This window comes from Phocoena phocoena, chromosome 10 (assembly GCF_963924675.1).
Source record: "Phocoena phocoena chromosome 10, mPhoPho1.1, whole genome shotgun sequence".
Classification (NCBI taxonomy): Eukaryota; Metazoa; Chordata; class Mammalia; order Artiodactyla; family Phocoenidae; genus Phocoena; species Phocoena phocoena.
In genome coordinates this window covers 1,449,831-1,465,533 of record NC_089228.1, presented here as the reverse complement: position 1 = coordinate 1,465,533, position 15,703 = coordinate 1,449,831, and the positions used below count along the sequence as shown (strand labels likewise).

The window sequence follows — 15,703 nt, the reverse complement described above, 5'->3', positions numbered from 1 at the left end:
GCACCTGGGAACCCTGCACACCCCTGAAGGCACCCAAGGCCCCACCCTCCTCACTGGCCTCGGTAACACAGGAGAACTGAAAACCAAGAGAACACCACCAGGTGGCTTGTAAAAAGTTGGCTTTATTTGTCTCTTAGTCACCTTATCTCAGTTATGCCATTTTGGCGTCCACAGTGACAGTCCCCTGAAAGCTGGGGTCAGCCCCACCCCACCCCGTGACCAGTGACCGCAGGGCAGGAGCCCGAGCCACGCAGTGGTCGGAGGCTGCAGCAGGGCTGCAGGGGCGTCAGGTCTCCGCTCGGGACTGGGTCGGACAAGGCCACGCGTGGTACGGTGGGTGCCCTGGCCTGGGGTCGACGGGCTGTGGGCCCATCTGGGCTCTGCCGCCAACTCGCCAGGTGGTGCTCGGCAAGTCTCTTCTTGTCCCTTGGTTGGCCTGTCTCCCGGGCAGCACAGCCAATGAGGTCTCAGAGCCCCTGTGGACTCAGGTGGGTGCCAAGCTGGCCACCTCAACTGGCTCTGTGCTTTGAAGGCCGCTGTGCACCGCTGCTGGTGGGGTCTGCTTTCTCCGCGGGGCAGGGAGAAGCCCTCAGGCTGCGGAGCTCACCTCTGCTGTCTCTGCAGCCAAGCGCTGCTGGTCCCCGAGAGGGGCCTCCCTAAAGGCCTTAGAGAAGGTTCTAATTCCTAAGGTCTAGGTCACCTGTTATTGCAAACAGTTTATCTTAGACATAATTGTGAGTCTTTTCATATCAAACATGGGTGAAACTTGGCAAAAAAAAAAAGCTCTCTGACCCTGATTTCACCATAGATCTAGGGCCTGGGCCCTCGTCTCTGCTGGGCAGTTTTGGTGAAAGCAGAGATCAGAGCCATCTTGTCATTTACTTCGCTTGCGTTTGGTCCTAAGCACAGTAAAAAATGTTCTAAAAAAATACCAGTGGAAAGTCTTCAGCCTAGAAGGTAGCGTCTAAGGCCAGCCACAGCGGAAGGGACACACCATGGAGAGCAAGTTCAGTGACAGCGGGAGGAGCTGGACAGCCAGCACCTCAGGGTCCTCCGCACGATGTCCACTAGCTCGGCCAGGCTCGACTATGCAAAGCTGTGGCATCGTGGCCCGGCTCCACCACTGAGAGAGGGACGGCACAGCCAGGTCAGCCAACAGGCACAGGCAGAAAGATGCACAGATGGGCCAGGGATCTTCTGGAAAATTCGTCCCTTTCTTTTGGAAGAAGCTCTGTCCTAAAAAACAACTTTTAAAAGGGAAAACAATTGTGTCTTCCAGAGAAACCGTTTTAAGCCAGATGTTCCCGCCTGACTGTGAAGGGGACATGCCAGGGAGCGGCCCACACGCACCGGAAAACACACGACCTGCTCCCGGGTGCTCGCCCTCCTGCCACCCGAGACGGAGACATTTCAACAATGTTTGTGCTTCTAACCAACAAGACATTCCCTTCGGGGGGGGAGCAGCTGAGACCACTGCAGTCGCCGACAGCACTGAGAGGTGCAAAGGTTAACACAAAAGTGACGTGGACACCGGGGACAGTCACTTCTGGCGGTCAGCTGGGTAAGACCTCGCTTCTACAGTTCTGTTGCCAATGCCAGAATGAAAAGCAAAATTGCAAATTGAAAAATTTCTAGCACTTTAGAAAGTGGAATGAAAGAATGGGAAATTCAAACAGGTTATTAAACCAAAGTCCTCAGGCCACAGCAGCACCCCCGAGACAGCGCCCACAGCGTGGCTTCCTTGTTCCCTTCTTGGCCATCGTGGAGCACGCCGCCTCTGCCTGGTCCAGGGGCCACGGCTCAGAACAGAAGGGCCCCCATGCTGCCGACCTCACTCTGCTCCTTGACGAAGATTTCAAAGTACTGGTAGATGATGGTAACCGCAAGCAGGATCCCGGTTCCAGACCCAATGGCACCCAGGAAGTCCGCCAGCACGGAGAGGGCCCCGATGCAAAGCCCACCGAAGGCCGCGGCCGTGGGGATGTACCTGGGGAGGGAGACGAGTCAGCCACATGCCGCCAGTAGATCCCTCCAGCCTGGCCTCCCTCCCCCAGGCTACAGGAAGGGCCGGGCAGTTGACCTGCTTACCCCTGAGTTAGGAACCGGACTCCTTTAGGGGTCACTCCATGGCCCCCAAGAAGTCTCGTCTACTCACACCTTAATGGTCTAGACTAAGGCTTGCTGTCCAGTAAGTGGCCACACGAGTCACATGTGGCTAGTGAAATGGGACCAGTCCAAAGCAGGTGTTGAAAACATCACACGAGATTTTGAAGACAGGAACATAAAATATCTCATCGTGACTTTTCTTATGTCAATTTGAAATGAGAGTCTGGATATATTGGGTTAAATACAATGTACTCTTAGAATGAATTTCACCTGCTGCTTCTTGCGTTCTTTTTTATTAAGAGATAATGGACATAAAACATTCTGTTCGTTTTAGGCGTATCTTTTTACTTTTTTAACGTGGCTACCAGAATGCTTAAAATTTCACATGCATCTTGCATTATATTTCTACTCAACAGCACTATAAATTCTCTCAGCTTCAGAGAATTCTTAAGGGAATGAACAAAATTGCCCAGCATCTCTGATAGGGATCAGAAAATGATCTGGCATTTGCCATACTGACTTGCGGTTGAGGCGAGCGAGCTATGGTCCCCAGGACAGACCTGGTCCTGATTACAAAACCTGATCCTGTAAACAGACTTCTACAGGAAACCATTCACGTTCATCCAGCAACGGTGGAAGAAATGAGTTGAAATAAGTTGGCTTAAAAGTCTAAGACACTCACTACGGCCAACCCGGCTGCCCAAGAGGCAGCCCCACTGTGACGGGAGAGGCCTGCAGACTGCGGTGCTCTCCTCACCCCCACCTTTCCCCCAGCGGGTCACCAAGTGCCGGCGGCCTCTCCTGTGTCCCCAGGTTACTGCCCCACCTGGCCCCCAGCACCTCTGCCCAGACTCGCGATGTCTGCCCCGCCCCCCCGCCCCGACCGGTGGGTCTCAGCCTCCAGCACTGACCTTCCGAATGCTGAGCCCTCCCTGCGCTCTCTGCCAGCCTCCCTAGGCTCACCCGAACTCGGACACCCCTGCAGAAGCCTGACGCTGCCCGCCTCCTCCTGGAGGGCCCCCGCAGGACCTGCCTGCAGGACGCTGCCCGCAGGAGGACGGCGAGGTCCCATGCGGTCAGCCGCCTCCACAGCTGCCCCGCGGGCGGCCACCTGGACACACGCTCTGTCTCCCCCGGTGTGGCTGCCTCTGAGGAGAGGTGCCGCGTGCGCTGATTAGCTCTGTCCAGCATTGATGAGCCTTAGCAAGCTCATCGATACTGGAAGGCCCGGGGAAACGTGTCAGCGGCCAGCACTCACCGGTTGAGTTCGTGGACCATGGACGTCTCTCGGTGGCCCCTCATCACCATCTGCTGCTCCTTCAGCTGCTTTGCAACCTGCGTGATGCCCATCAAGGACAACGTTCAAGTTCAGACGTGGAGTCGAGGGCCAGGTAGACAGTTCACGGTGGTACCAGCCACAGACTCCCCTCCCCAGCACCCTAACGACAGTGGTGAAGGTAGCTTTAAAACTGCCACAGAGACGTCAGATGAGAAAGTCTAGTTTTAGTTTGGCTGCAGCTTCGCAGGCGAGCATGGATTCATTTACCCTGGGCTCCGTCCACGGCCACGAACGCTCTGGAACCGGCCCTAACGAGGACAAAGCGCTGCGTGCATTCACAGGCCACCATCCCAGGAGGGGGGACAGGCCGAAAGCCCTGATGCCACTTGCACGAGGGAAACGCCGGTCCCCAGCCGGCCCCCCCCAGAAGCTGTCGCTCACACTCACGTCTTTGGCAGAGGAGCCCGAGACTTCAATCCACGTCTTGGAGAAGAAGGCGCAGGAGCCCAGCATGAACACTATGTACACGACGGCATGGACGGGGTCTTCCAAGACGGAGCCGAAAGACTCGGGAGGAGACAGGTAATAGCAAAGGCCGCCAACGGGATAGGCACGTGCTGGGCCGCCAGAAGAAGTGTCCTGGGAGGATTCGCGAGAGCCTGTGAGTGCCGTTCCCCACCTCAGCAGCAGGGCAAAGGCACTTCTCAGCAGGTGGGAAAGAACAGCTTTGCCCAGGTGCCCACAGTGCAGGCTTCTTACCGCAAAGAAACCTTCACGTGAGCTTGTAATAGGCACAATTCGAAAGCATCTCTGGGCGAAACATCTGGCTTCTGAAGCCGCTGTACTTACCGACCAGGTGCCCAGCAGGCTGACCAGCAGGTTGCCACTGAAGCGGGCGGACAGCATCTGGGAGATGACGTAGAGGTTGGATACGAGGGCGGACTGCAGGATGATGGGGATGTTGGACGTGTAGAAGAGCTTGATGGGGTAGGTGTTGTACTGGCCTCGGTAGCGGGCCGACTTGATGGGCAGGTCCACACGGAAGCCCTGAGAAGCCAACAGAGCCAAACGCCCTCACCGCCTCACTCCAGCCACGTGCCAGGCGTGCCCCCAGGGAGCTGCCCCGAGCGGCGGTGCCCAGGGCCCCACACCCCCTCCCCAGCCAGCACTGCACTTGGGGGCACACCGACAGAAGGGTCCCGAGAGGCTGGCTTAAAATGCCCCTGAGCACAGCACACTGTTTCTGTCAAAAACAAACAAAGCCCACCACGTGACAGCCACATCTACGGGGAATACGCCGGAAGTTCCGACGGGCGCTCCAGCGCCCTCCCCGTGCCCCGACCCCGTGCCCCGACCGAGGCCAGACAGGGCCTCCACGCCCTCGCCTCACAGCCAGCACGGCCACCTTCAGGGTGTTCTTTGTCATCACAGAAAACCTAGGCTCTTCTACTTTCCCATGAACATAACCGCTCCCTCTGAAACCCCTGGAGAAGAGAAACGGTTTCCTTTATGTACTTTTTACAATCCCCCAGTGCCTAGAACAGAGTTCAGAATAGAAGATTTAAAATAAAAACTTAACGATCCGACCCCAAGCCCGGGAAGAGTTAGCCTGTCATTCACCAGGCATCGGACTAACAGTCTTGGCTGAAGGAACAGATGTGTTCGGGCCTCAGCACGTGGTGGTATAAATACCTCTTCACAAGCATTAAACTGCCTTCTCAACTGCTTTCCCTCCTTTTCTTTTCAATAAATGTCAGGATACAAAGCGGCTGATCAGAGAACACAAAGACCAATCCGACTACAGAAAAGCAACGGGCAGTTCAGGGCTCTCATTCAGAAGCAAGTTACACAGACTCTCAACGTGAAAGGAGGATGAGGACACTGCCTAGAAGCACCTACAAACTTTGGGCAAGACAGCAGTGAGGTCTTAGGCTTTGATTACTTTTCACTTCTCTTGAGCTATAAGACCTTGAAAAAAAATCTTCTCTATTTGCTGACAGTCCCAACCCAAAGGAACATGGTTTCAGAAACGTTATATCTGCCTCAACTGTGTTAGTTCAGCCAAGTGCCCGTTATGCCATGGAACCTGCTCCTTCAAATGCCGTTTCATCATTTCAGTGCGATACGATGGATCACACTACCGCTGGGGTGTGGACGTGGGACACACACACCAAGGCCTTCTGAACCTTAAATGCAGACGTCAGAACTCCCCAGGGTTGGATCTGAACGCACCTGGAAGTAGATGACCACAGCAAAGACAAAGATGGTGGCGATCAGATTCATGAGGTTGGGGAGATTCTGGCGGTAGAACGCCTCGCGAAGGGCTCGGACCTTGTCTGTGCGTGTGGCCAGCAGGTGGAACAGTGCAATGATGGCGCCCTCAAACTCCATTCCTGTTACAGGAGAAGGTAAAGGAACAAGCAACTCAGTTTAGCTCTAAGCTTCTTAGTGGCCAAAACCGAGAGGAGATGGAATTAGTTCTGTGACTCACAGTGCCTGCTCCTATAACCACAGGGGCACAGTGAGGGCTCTCAGCCCCCGTTTGTTTCTTCTGTAAAGATTTCAACCTGCGGAAATAGGCTATTCTGCCTCTTTGAATTAACCGATCTTATTTTTTTGGCTTGTGAGTCAACGGCCACCAGACGTGTGGAACAATCAACTGCGAAGTCCTAACAGCAGGGTCTGCTCACCTCCAGCTGAAGGGGTCCTGCCTGGAGGGGCTCAGAGCTGCCTAACCCACGCCCCTGGGGACTCCTGGGCGGCACAGCCCCCCAGCTCTGGGGTGTTGGCTGCCCGGACAAGGCGGGCTCGGGCTCTCTGCTCCTCACATCGACGGCCAAGCAGAAAGGACAACACGTGCGCCTACCACACAGCCGATCTCTAGCGGAGTTCACGCCCTACCACAAGAGGGTGCCCAGGGATGCAGGCCAGCAACAGAACCAGGAAAACACGGCCAGGAAGCAGAGCGAGCTCGACAGAGGCCCAAGGAAAAGAGCAAGAACGGCCTTCTTTGGTCTGGGGACCTATTTTTAGTCTCACTAACGAGATTATGTGGTCTCTGCAGGTCAGGGACTCTGTTTCCAGCATTCACTTCAAAGAAAAGTCAAATGTGCGTGAGTATTTATTTCTCACGGGACTCTTTTGAGTGAATAACATATTTAGTGATGAAAAAAGCTGATTTTCCTTTCCTAATAAGTCATACGTCCCTGAATGTTTAGAACTTTTCATTAAGAACATCCTCTGTAACAAGGTTTCCTTGGCACTCTTTGTGGGCATTAAGATAGAATACTCACATTCGCCAAGCATCTACTGTGAGCCAGGCATCACACAATTTCATGTTATTTCTCATTGAATCCTGGCAACCAAGGGCACAGCCAGCATCTGAACCCGGCTCATGAGCACCAAAGTTCCTGCCTCTTTTACAAAGTTGCCCTTTGCATGACCAAGTGTTTTGGTTCAGTGATTTCATTTTTAGAAACTTATTCACTGAGAGCAACTGTCAAAACATGTAAAGATGAACATATGAGGATGTTCACCATCTCACTGCTGTAATAACAGCAAAGGCTGGAAACAACCTAGACGTCCATCAGAGGAAGGCGTGTTGAAAGAACCTGCTTCATCTTTGCAGTGAAATCCACGCTGAGCTCAGAGAAGTGAGGCAGGATAACGTCCTCTGGCAGGGCGAACGTCTACGACATACTCTTACGGTGGAAAATGCAAGTTCCATATCATCATGAGCATAAACCTGTGTTTTAAAACACTTCACAGATGCACGGGGAAAAGTCAGAAGAGATGTACCGATGGGACCCTGTCCCCAGGGTCTCACCTCGGCCGGTGTTGACAGTGGTGGGGCTGAACGCCTTCCACACGATGGTCTCGCAGATGTTTGTGGCAATGAAGAGGGAGATCCCAGAGCCCAGGCCGTACCCCTTTTGCAGAAGTTCATCCAAAAGCAGGACAATTAGGCCAGCAACGAAGAGCTGTGAATGTTAAAAAACAGAGGTAAGGAAACGCAGAGACGCACTGCTGCTCCCCACGGCGTGGTGCTGTCCCTCCTCAGGAACTGGCTTCTCTGCCGAGGGCCCTGAAGGCTGAGGGGACACTGGCTGGTGGAGGCAAACACAGGGCTCGGGCTTCTTCTCAGGAAGAGTTCCTGTTACGCTCGATTCAGATCTGTTGTTTGGCAAGTGTGGGTGTGAGGGCGCCTCAGAAGCGGGTGCCGGCCTAACCTTACCTGTATGGTGATCAACAGGCAGATCCCAGCACCCATTTCAGAAGGGTCTCCGTACATCCCTGTCATCACATACACGATGGACTGGCCGATGGTAATGATCATGCCAAACACTAGAAATGAGAAGAAAACTGTTCTCAGGCTGGGCCACCACACGGTCGTAGCGGAAACACTTCCCAGGCACCAGCTCCGTGCCGGGCACTGGGAGAACAAAGGTGAAGACGACTGACCCTGCCTCCAAGGGGCTCGTCCAGGAAACAACCACCGCACGGTCAGAGTGACAATAATACACAATAACTGAAACGTCTGCAACAAAAGCGCGTGAGCTCTTTAATTCCACCTCCTCCTAAATTCACTTCCCTTCGGTGATGGGAGGAGGGAAAAAGTTGAAGCATGACAGACCTGCTTCTTATGACAGCTGTTGAAGACAACACTCAGAGGCACCCCAACCTGCAGCCCCCATGCTCAGGTCATCAGGTAGCTCGGGTTCCGGGAGAACCACTTGCCCAGGCCACCCGACAGGCTTGTGCTTCAGGTCTGAGTCCAGGGCACAGAACACTAACTGGGATAAAGTAATCCCTTCCCAGCTTTGTTTAACGTGTTAATCAAGGAAAGAACTCACAGTGCCACCAGATCACTTAGCCCACTTCTCCTGCCACAAAGCTCTCCTAAGGGAGGTTCTCTTCTTAGTAGATGGTCTTGTATCCTGTATCATTCACTACACTTCATCGTGATGCACGACGGAATCGACTCATTTTTACCGAGTCCACGATGCTAGATGGATCTCTTAGTATGGGACTGGGCTTCAATTTCGGCTTTTCTGCTCAGTTTGCCAAAAAAATAAAATTTTACTCCAAAGTGCCTGTCAAATATAGTCCCTATTTGACTTCTTAAGAAGTGCTCAATAAGACTGAATTCTTAAGGCAGAAAAAACAGCAGAGAAAAGCTAAAAAAATTGTCCAAGACCAAAGAGGAAACAGCTGATTTTTACTTCTGACAAATAACACACATATATATATTTAAAAATCCTGATTTGTGTCTGAAACTGACAAGTTTAAATTAGATTACTCTTTCTTACTCAACTCTTTAACCTACTAACTTAAGATGTGTAAAACATGCTGGTATGGAAGAAGATATGACTGGGTAGGAAACTGCAAATATCACTTCCTAAGTAATATATGTCAGTTCACAGTCAGGCTGAACTTGGTGAATTCTGATGACTGGTCATTGTTACCAGTGCCGCTTATTATTTACTACGGTGCAAGTATCATTATTATCCCCATTTTTATAGATGAAGAAACTGGGACATAAGAACTGTCATCTAACTTTGCCCCAAAGTCACAGAGCTGGTAATTGGCAGAGCTAAGTTGAGAGGACCATCCTTCCCCTAAGGTGAATCCTTTTAAACTCCCAGAAAAAAGAAATACAACCCTTGCCAGGTAACTAGTGCATGCCAGGCATTCAATGATGTTTTACACACATTATTCAAATGAATTCTTCCAACAGCTCTGAAGGAGACATTATCTCCTTCTAAGTGCTAAGGAAACTGTGGTGGCGGAAGGCGACCTCCCTGGACCACGCAGCCTCGGGGCACGACACCCGTCCCCTGCCTTGTCCAGTGGCCCCCAATGCTCTCTGGCTAACATAGGCCACGGAGCCAGGCCAGGCAGGGCTGGTGGGCCACGGAGGTTACAACAACCCCCTCTCCCGAAAACCGAAAGGACTTCTGATGCCCCAAACTTTGCAGCAAATTCAAATTCTCAACTACAGACATCTGAATATCACTCAAAATCTCACTTACACTTTTGGGCTCCGTTGAAGAGGGCTCGGTCTTTTGGGGTATCACCAACTTCAATTATTTTGGCGCCAGCCAAGAGCTGCATGATGAGGCCGGAGGTGACAATGGGAGAGATACCCAGCTCCATCAATGTGCCTTAAGGAAAGGGGGAGGCAAAGTACAACCGAAGTTAGCATGGAGAAGCAAGACATTATTAAGAAAATGAATGAGCGAAACTGGACCGTGTGCCCCTGATACAAACCCAGTGTGTTTCAGTTTGCCAGCAGTATTTAATCCAGAGAATAACCCCCCAGTATCAGCAATCAGAGGGTAATTCAATTCATTCTGTTCAGTCTGCCCGGTAACATCTTATTCTGTTTAGGGAATCACGTGGCATTTAAACTGATCGCTGCATTTAAATTCGCCGTAAACAGATTCATGCTGGTTGTACAGAGATAAGAAAGGTTCGTCTCTTCATCAGTTAATGAAAAAGGATAACACTCAAATAATTTCCAGAGTCTGGAAAGGAGGCCAGTACAATTCTATCTAGTTGTGAATAAACCTCTATTTCCATTATGCTAAAATGGCCTATACTTCCAACTGATTTGGAACTTAATTTGAAACGTATTTTAAAAATGAGTTAATCAAAAGCAGTTATCAGCATAAGCATTCAAAATCCCGCCTCACCCCAAGTAGGTAACTGGTTGGAGTATACAATACACCGTTATATATTTATTTCTTTGGACATGTATATGTAACCTGTAGATATGGTAAAGACGCAGCTGAGAAACAAATTACATATTCTAAAGAACGTTATCAAAACAGGAGACAGATAGGTAGAAATGTCATCATTTCAGCTGTTTAAAAAGCATTCTGGTTTTTCCATGTTTTAAGAAATTCTCTATGATGTAGACTTATCTTGCTGTTACAGGTTTTGTACTGCATTCAGAGCAATTCTGAATAGGACGACGTGCCTGGGTGCTGAAGCTGGCATTTACTAAGGCTTTGTTTCAGCACAGCACGCTCTGAACCCTTGGTAAAGCCAAGGCCTGTACTTTAACTGAAGGATGGCGGCCAGTGAAGCCCGCACCGTACAGGGGATGCAGAGGGCCAGTCCTACCTCTGTTAGAGGCGAGGATCACTCTCATCCAATAGAAAGGGTCGGCTGAGTCTGAAGACATGATTCCAAACAGAGGGATCTGGAAACAAGCAGAGAGCAGCCCGCACACTTGTCTCCGGCCCCTCACACCCCCACCCCGACACTGGAACACCAAACGCGCGCTCACCTGGCAGCACACCAAGAAGATGAAGAGGGTGATGGCGGTCCACAGCACTTTCTCCTTAAACTGAATCTACAGAAGAACAGAGCCAATTAAGGCAACAAGTTATCTTCATAAGTAAATTAACAGAAACAGCCTCTGATCAGACCCCTTTCTCTGCTCACCAGAGGAGCCCTCAACACTCCAAACCATGCACCAAGCGTAAGTACATGTATTGCGTGCTTTCTACACACAGGGCGCAGACGCAAAGACCTTCACGTGCATCTCATTTAATCCTCACACCACGGAACATTATCTTATTATTTTCCAACAAGAAAACTGAATCTTAGAAAAGCTAAGTAATTTGTCCCAAATCCCACAGCTGTAATGGGTTTGACTCCAAAGCCTGTGCTCTTAACCATCAGCATGAACGGTTTAGAATCAGACCCAAGATCAAAGAATGTTGCAATAGAAAGGGATTCCCAAATCACACCCCCCTTTACAACACATGAGCAATGACTTCTCATTTGAAAAGGTTTTGTGACTGACAAAATCTTGTTATTCTGGAGTCAACTAATTTGCAATCTGTGATTGTTTCTTTGTGTATTCTCCATGGATTTAGGGTAAAAGAATGTAATAAACACTAGAAGAGTGAAAGAGAGCTGCGTGTTCAACCTACTCACTAACTACGAGTAGCATCTGTTTAACTTTAGGATAGGTGACTATTCAGAGTCATCTTATGGATGACTAATAAGCATCATTAGGGAAGTTGAGACCGCCTGCCCAAGGCTCCTCTGCTCTAAAACCTAAGTGTCTTCACTAGCACCTGCCGCCTGCACAGCAAGAATGGCTTTAAAGGGCTTAAAAAAACACACAGCAATTATTGTGTGGACTAAGGATCTTAACATGGAAATACCTTGTGAGCGACGGTACTAAATGGACAAAATCGTGTTCTTAAAAAACACTCTTTTAAGCTGCAATCTGAATGAGCATGGAGTCGAAGTCCTGGCTCTCTGGTCAGCATGGGGCCGCAGTGCCTCCGTGTTGACCACTGTAGACAGGCCTCAACAAGACAAGCACACAACGGCGCAGATACTCCACGCGAAGTTGGGGTGAATTCACAGAACTCGTCCTCTGGTCATCCGATCCCACCAAGAAATCAGGAGGCCGAGGAGGGCAACACCACGTCAGGCTGACCAGTAACACAACAAACTTGTATGGAAATGACTCTTTATGGGAAAAGAGTGGACAATTTTTACAAGATTCCTCATTTTTAAATAACCAAGTCTCCTCTCCTGGATGCAGCCAAATTCAACAGCAAAACATCCAAAACTGTTTATCCAAGTCTTGTCACTCTACCTCTTACCAGCCCGCCATCCACCCCCATCTCCTAGGCCAGTCCCATAGTTCACTCTCGACGGCAGAAGCCCCTCCACCGCTCTCACCCTCTACCCTACCCCAGAGCAGTTTTCTAATCTGTCCGGCTCCTAGGGGTCCCACTGCTCCCCACCTATCCTTTCCATTCTATCAACAGTAAAGCACATCTAACACCCGCCCCCCACCCCCCGACCTCAACTGGTTTTCTCTGCCTTAGTGCACACTATATTTCTTACCCTAGAATTCCTTTCCCCTCCTTCAAGGACACTTCTATTCCTCCTTCAAGGCCGCCATCAGACAACATGTCTTCCAGGGTTAATCCCTCCTGGAGCCACTGCTGTACCCTGCACATACTGCCACTGCTTCATGCACCACACTCAGTTACAAGGCCAAGGTCACACAGCTATCAAGAGACTGTGTGAAGGGTGGGTGGGTCCCAGGCGCGCCTGCCTCCAGAGCCCCGCCATTTCTACCACACTGAGGGCACACACACACCCCTTTGCATATTAGCCCGTCAAAGGCAGCACGTACGTGGGGCAGCTGCAAAGAACGTGAGGACAGAAACGTATTCCTATGAATTCTCTGTAAGAACCCAATGAAACTTTTCTTCATGGTTTCATAGACTGACTTACGCTGGCAACACTGTCTCGGCCTGAAACTGTGCAGCAGGGGAAATTCTGATAAAGATTCAACACCGCTCTACACCTCTACCTTTCCATGTTTTAATGCACCTGCTGTAAAAGCAGGGGTCACAAAATGCCCTTTTTCTCAGCAAGGTGACGGCCCACGGAAAAGGCACAAACTCGACCGTACAGAGTAAAGTGACTGCTCTTAGCTCCTGGTAGCAGCTGGATCCAAAAAGCATCTCCTACGCCCACGATCAGCTTCTGCGGGAGCTGCAGCGGGAAGGGGGCGCCCAACCTGAGTACCTGAGGCTCTCGAGGCGTTACTCACTCAGGCCGGGATCCACCTCGGGACAGAGCAAACCCGAGGCTCTGCCCGCCCGAGTAACTTCCACGGAGGATGCTCCGATCGAAGCTCGGCGGCTCGGTGGAGGCTCCCACCAAGCAGGCCACCCGGACCACTCTCGGGGGAAGGAGGCGTCCACTCGGCGTGTTGGGGCCACTCTAACGGGGTGCAGGCAGTTTCCCCAAGCCTTCCCCGGACTCACCTTCCGCTCCGGCTTCTGAATTTCGGGCAGGATGACACAGAAGGGCTTGATGACTTCCAGAAACTTGACTTTGGGCGGAAGAGACAAGAGTAAAGTTAGGGCTGGAGGACGCCGCGCCGCCCCGGGAAGCCGTCCGCGGGGCCAGGTGGGGCAGGGGCGCGGGCCGGGTGGGCTTCACGGCCGGAGGACCGAGGTCCCGCCCGCGCCGGCCGCGCCCGGGCTGCCCCGAGGGACTCACTCGCCATGGCGGCGGCTGCTCGGCTCCGGGTCGGGCTCCAGCTCCGGCTCCGCTACGCTCCGACCGCGGCTCCGACGCCGCCCGTCCCGCTCTGGAGCGCCGCGCCTCGCCGAGAGACACGTCAGTGCTAGCGCCCTGGCGGCCGCTTCCGCTTCCGCTTCCTGCCACGCGCTTCAGCCGCGCGCGCCGCCCACGCCTAGACCACAACTCCCGGCCTGCAGCGGGGCCGCGCGGCCTGTCGGAGGGAGGGCCGGAGAAGCGGGGCGGGGCGGGGCGGGGCGGGGCGGGAGGGGCGCGGGGCACGCCGGGACGGGGTTCTGCGCCTGCGCAGACTGAGCCGAGCGCGGGGCGGGGAAGCTGAGTGGGCCGCCGGCTTCACCCAGTTCCTTTCACGGCACCGGTAACTTGTTGCGCAGGTGTAGACAGTGAGCGCCTTGAGGCCGGCCTGTCCCGGCGCCACCTCGGTGCCCGGCGCCCAGCAGGTGCGCGGCGGCGGGGCCGACGGACACCCCGTTGTGGGGTCCTTGAGCGAACCTGGGGCCGGTCGGGGCGCGGGCCCCGCCGACAGGGGGAGGGGATGAGGTCGTGGTCAGGAGGCCCGGGGAGTCCAGGGAGGCCTCCCGGAGGAGACGTCCCGGGGGAGGAACTGTTGCGAGCACGGCAGGCGCTGTGCCTGCCCGAGATCTCTGGGGAGAGGATTCCTGCTTGGCTGGAGCCGGGGCTGTGTAAAGGGGAGGGATAAGACTTAACGTTCTCGGGGCCGGTGGGTGGGGCGAGGGGTGTCAGACGGGGCTTTTGAAGTTTATTTCCGAGGCACGTGTGATCACGGGTGGCACGTGATAGGTAATCTAAGGGAAGAGACCTCGTGCTGTCAGCATCTAGAGGAGGTGGGCGCCGCTGCCTGGGGTTAGGGGAGGTTCGTGGAGCGCAGTCTGGAGCTGTACCAGTCGGAGTTGGAGATGCCGATGTGGCCAGATGCTTTGTGCAGTATTTAGGGATTGCTGTTTCTGTTTTTCCTTTCCCTCCCATTTCTAGCAGGTAGCCAGGATTTGTAAATCTTTGCCTCAGGATTTTTTCTAAGACGGGAAGTCCTTTTGTGCAAACCTAACCTATGGGTGGAAAATTCAAATGACTGCAGGAGGCGGGCAGGAACTTCAATGAAGTGACCCAGGTGTGGCATCGCTGGATATGCATTCCTCACATAAAAAGAAAGTAAGCACGACTACTGTCACAGGGCTGCTTCTGAGATGCAGCCCCATCTTGCCATCCAGGACCCGTTCTTAATCTCTTCTGGAGTTCTGACCAGAAGCTGAAACTGGCAGCCCTTGGACTCAATTCAGCAGGTAGATCAGAGCTGATGTTTAGCCCATATGCACCCTGCACGATACTGATGGTGAAAATATTGAAATGCTTCATGGTAAATAGTATCATAGTAACTGTACAGTCACAATTAGCTAATGTAAATTTTCATATAAACTCGGGTTTGTACTGACAGTCTCAGGACGTCAGTACCATAGAAAAAGGGCCTTCTGTTGTAGCCACATCTGAGGAACATCCTGTGTCACTGAAGCGACGGTGGCCAAGTTGCATGTGTTAACAGAACAAATTGCTTTAGGAGAATCACTAAAAATAACTTTGTTACCATAGTGTAATTCTTTTGAATTACAGTAGCAGGCGTGCAGTGTATTTATACTTATACACTTAAGATTTTATTATAAATATTAAGAACAAATACTAAAGTGAAGAGGCAACAAAATCTGGATACATTTTTAATAGTTTCATACGTAATAAATGTGAGTCTTCTTTTTTTTTTTTTTTTTGCGGTACGCGGGCCTCTCACTGTTGTGGCCTCTCCCGTTGCGGAGCACAGGCTCCGGATGTGCAGGCTCAGCAGCCATGGCTCACGGGCCCAGCCGCTCCGCGGCATGTGGGATCTTCCTGGACTGGGGCACGAACCCGTGTGCCCTGCATCGGCAAGCGGACTGTCAACCACTGCGCCACTAGGGAAGCCCTGTGAGTCTTCTTAATCTGCAAAACAAAGAAGGAATTACAGTAGTAGTGAGTCCCAGCCTGGAACTTATTTTGATACTGTGCAAGAATCTGCACAAAATAAAACTTGTATTAAATACATTTTATTACATAAAACCTGTATTTCTGGAGTGGAAAATGACGATTTTTTTCAACCAGGAATTTGTGTTAGTGCTAATGACAAATTTTTGGCTGCAGATAGTGCTCAAAAGTTATGTGTTAAAAGATCAAAGTGCT

At 52.0% G+C, this 15,703-nt stretch overlaps 1 protein-coding gene across 1 annotated transcript; it reads right to left on the bottom strand.

Annotated features, from left to right (window-relative positions):
* Nucleotides 1–1,698: 1,698 nt before the first annotated feature.
* On the bottom strand, nt 1,699–13,564 carry SEC61A1 (SEC61 translocon subunit alpha 1). The gene is made up of 12 exons (XM_065886434.1): nt 13,439–13,564; nt 13,201–13,268; nt 10,680–10,745; nt 10,514–10,592; nt 9,418–9,549; nt 7,620–7,729; nt 7,212–7,365; nt 5,618–5,778; nt 4,235–4,432; nt 3,833–4,024; nt 3,365–3,441; nt 1,699–1,987 (listed from the first exon to the last, which is right to left on the bottom strand). The coding sequence occupies exons 1-12, from the start codon at nt 13,443–13,445 to the stop codon at nt 1,801–1,803; spliced, it is 1,431 nt and encodes a 476-aa protein (XP_065742506.1). The 5' UTR covers nt 13,446–13,564; the 3' UTR covers nt 1,699–1,800.
* Nucleotides 13,565–15,703: the final 2,139 nt, after the last annotated feature.

Bases quoted from the DNA above. Each gene is read 5' to 3' on its own strand.
- SEC61A1 (XM_065886434.1), bottom strand. The intron at 10,593-10,679 runs GTGAGCGCGCGT...GCTTGTTTCCAG, and splicing joins TCTTCTTGGTGTGCTGCCAG to ATCCCTCTGTTTGGAATCAT. The intron at 4,433-5,617 runs GTGCGTTCAGAT...TTGGCTTCTCAG, and splicing joins CTGTGGTCATCTACTTCCAG to GGCTTCCGTGTGGACCTGCC.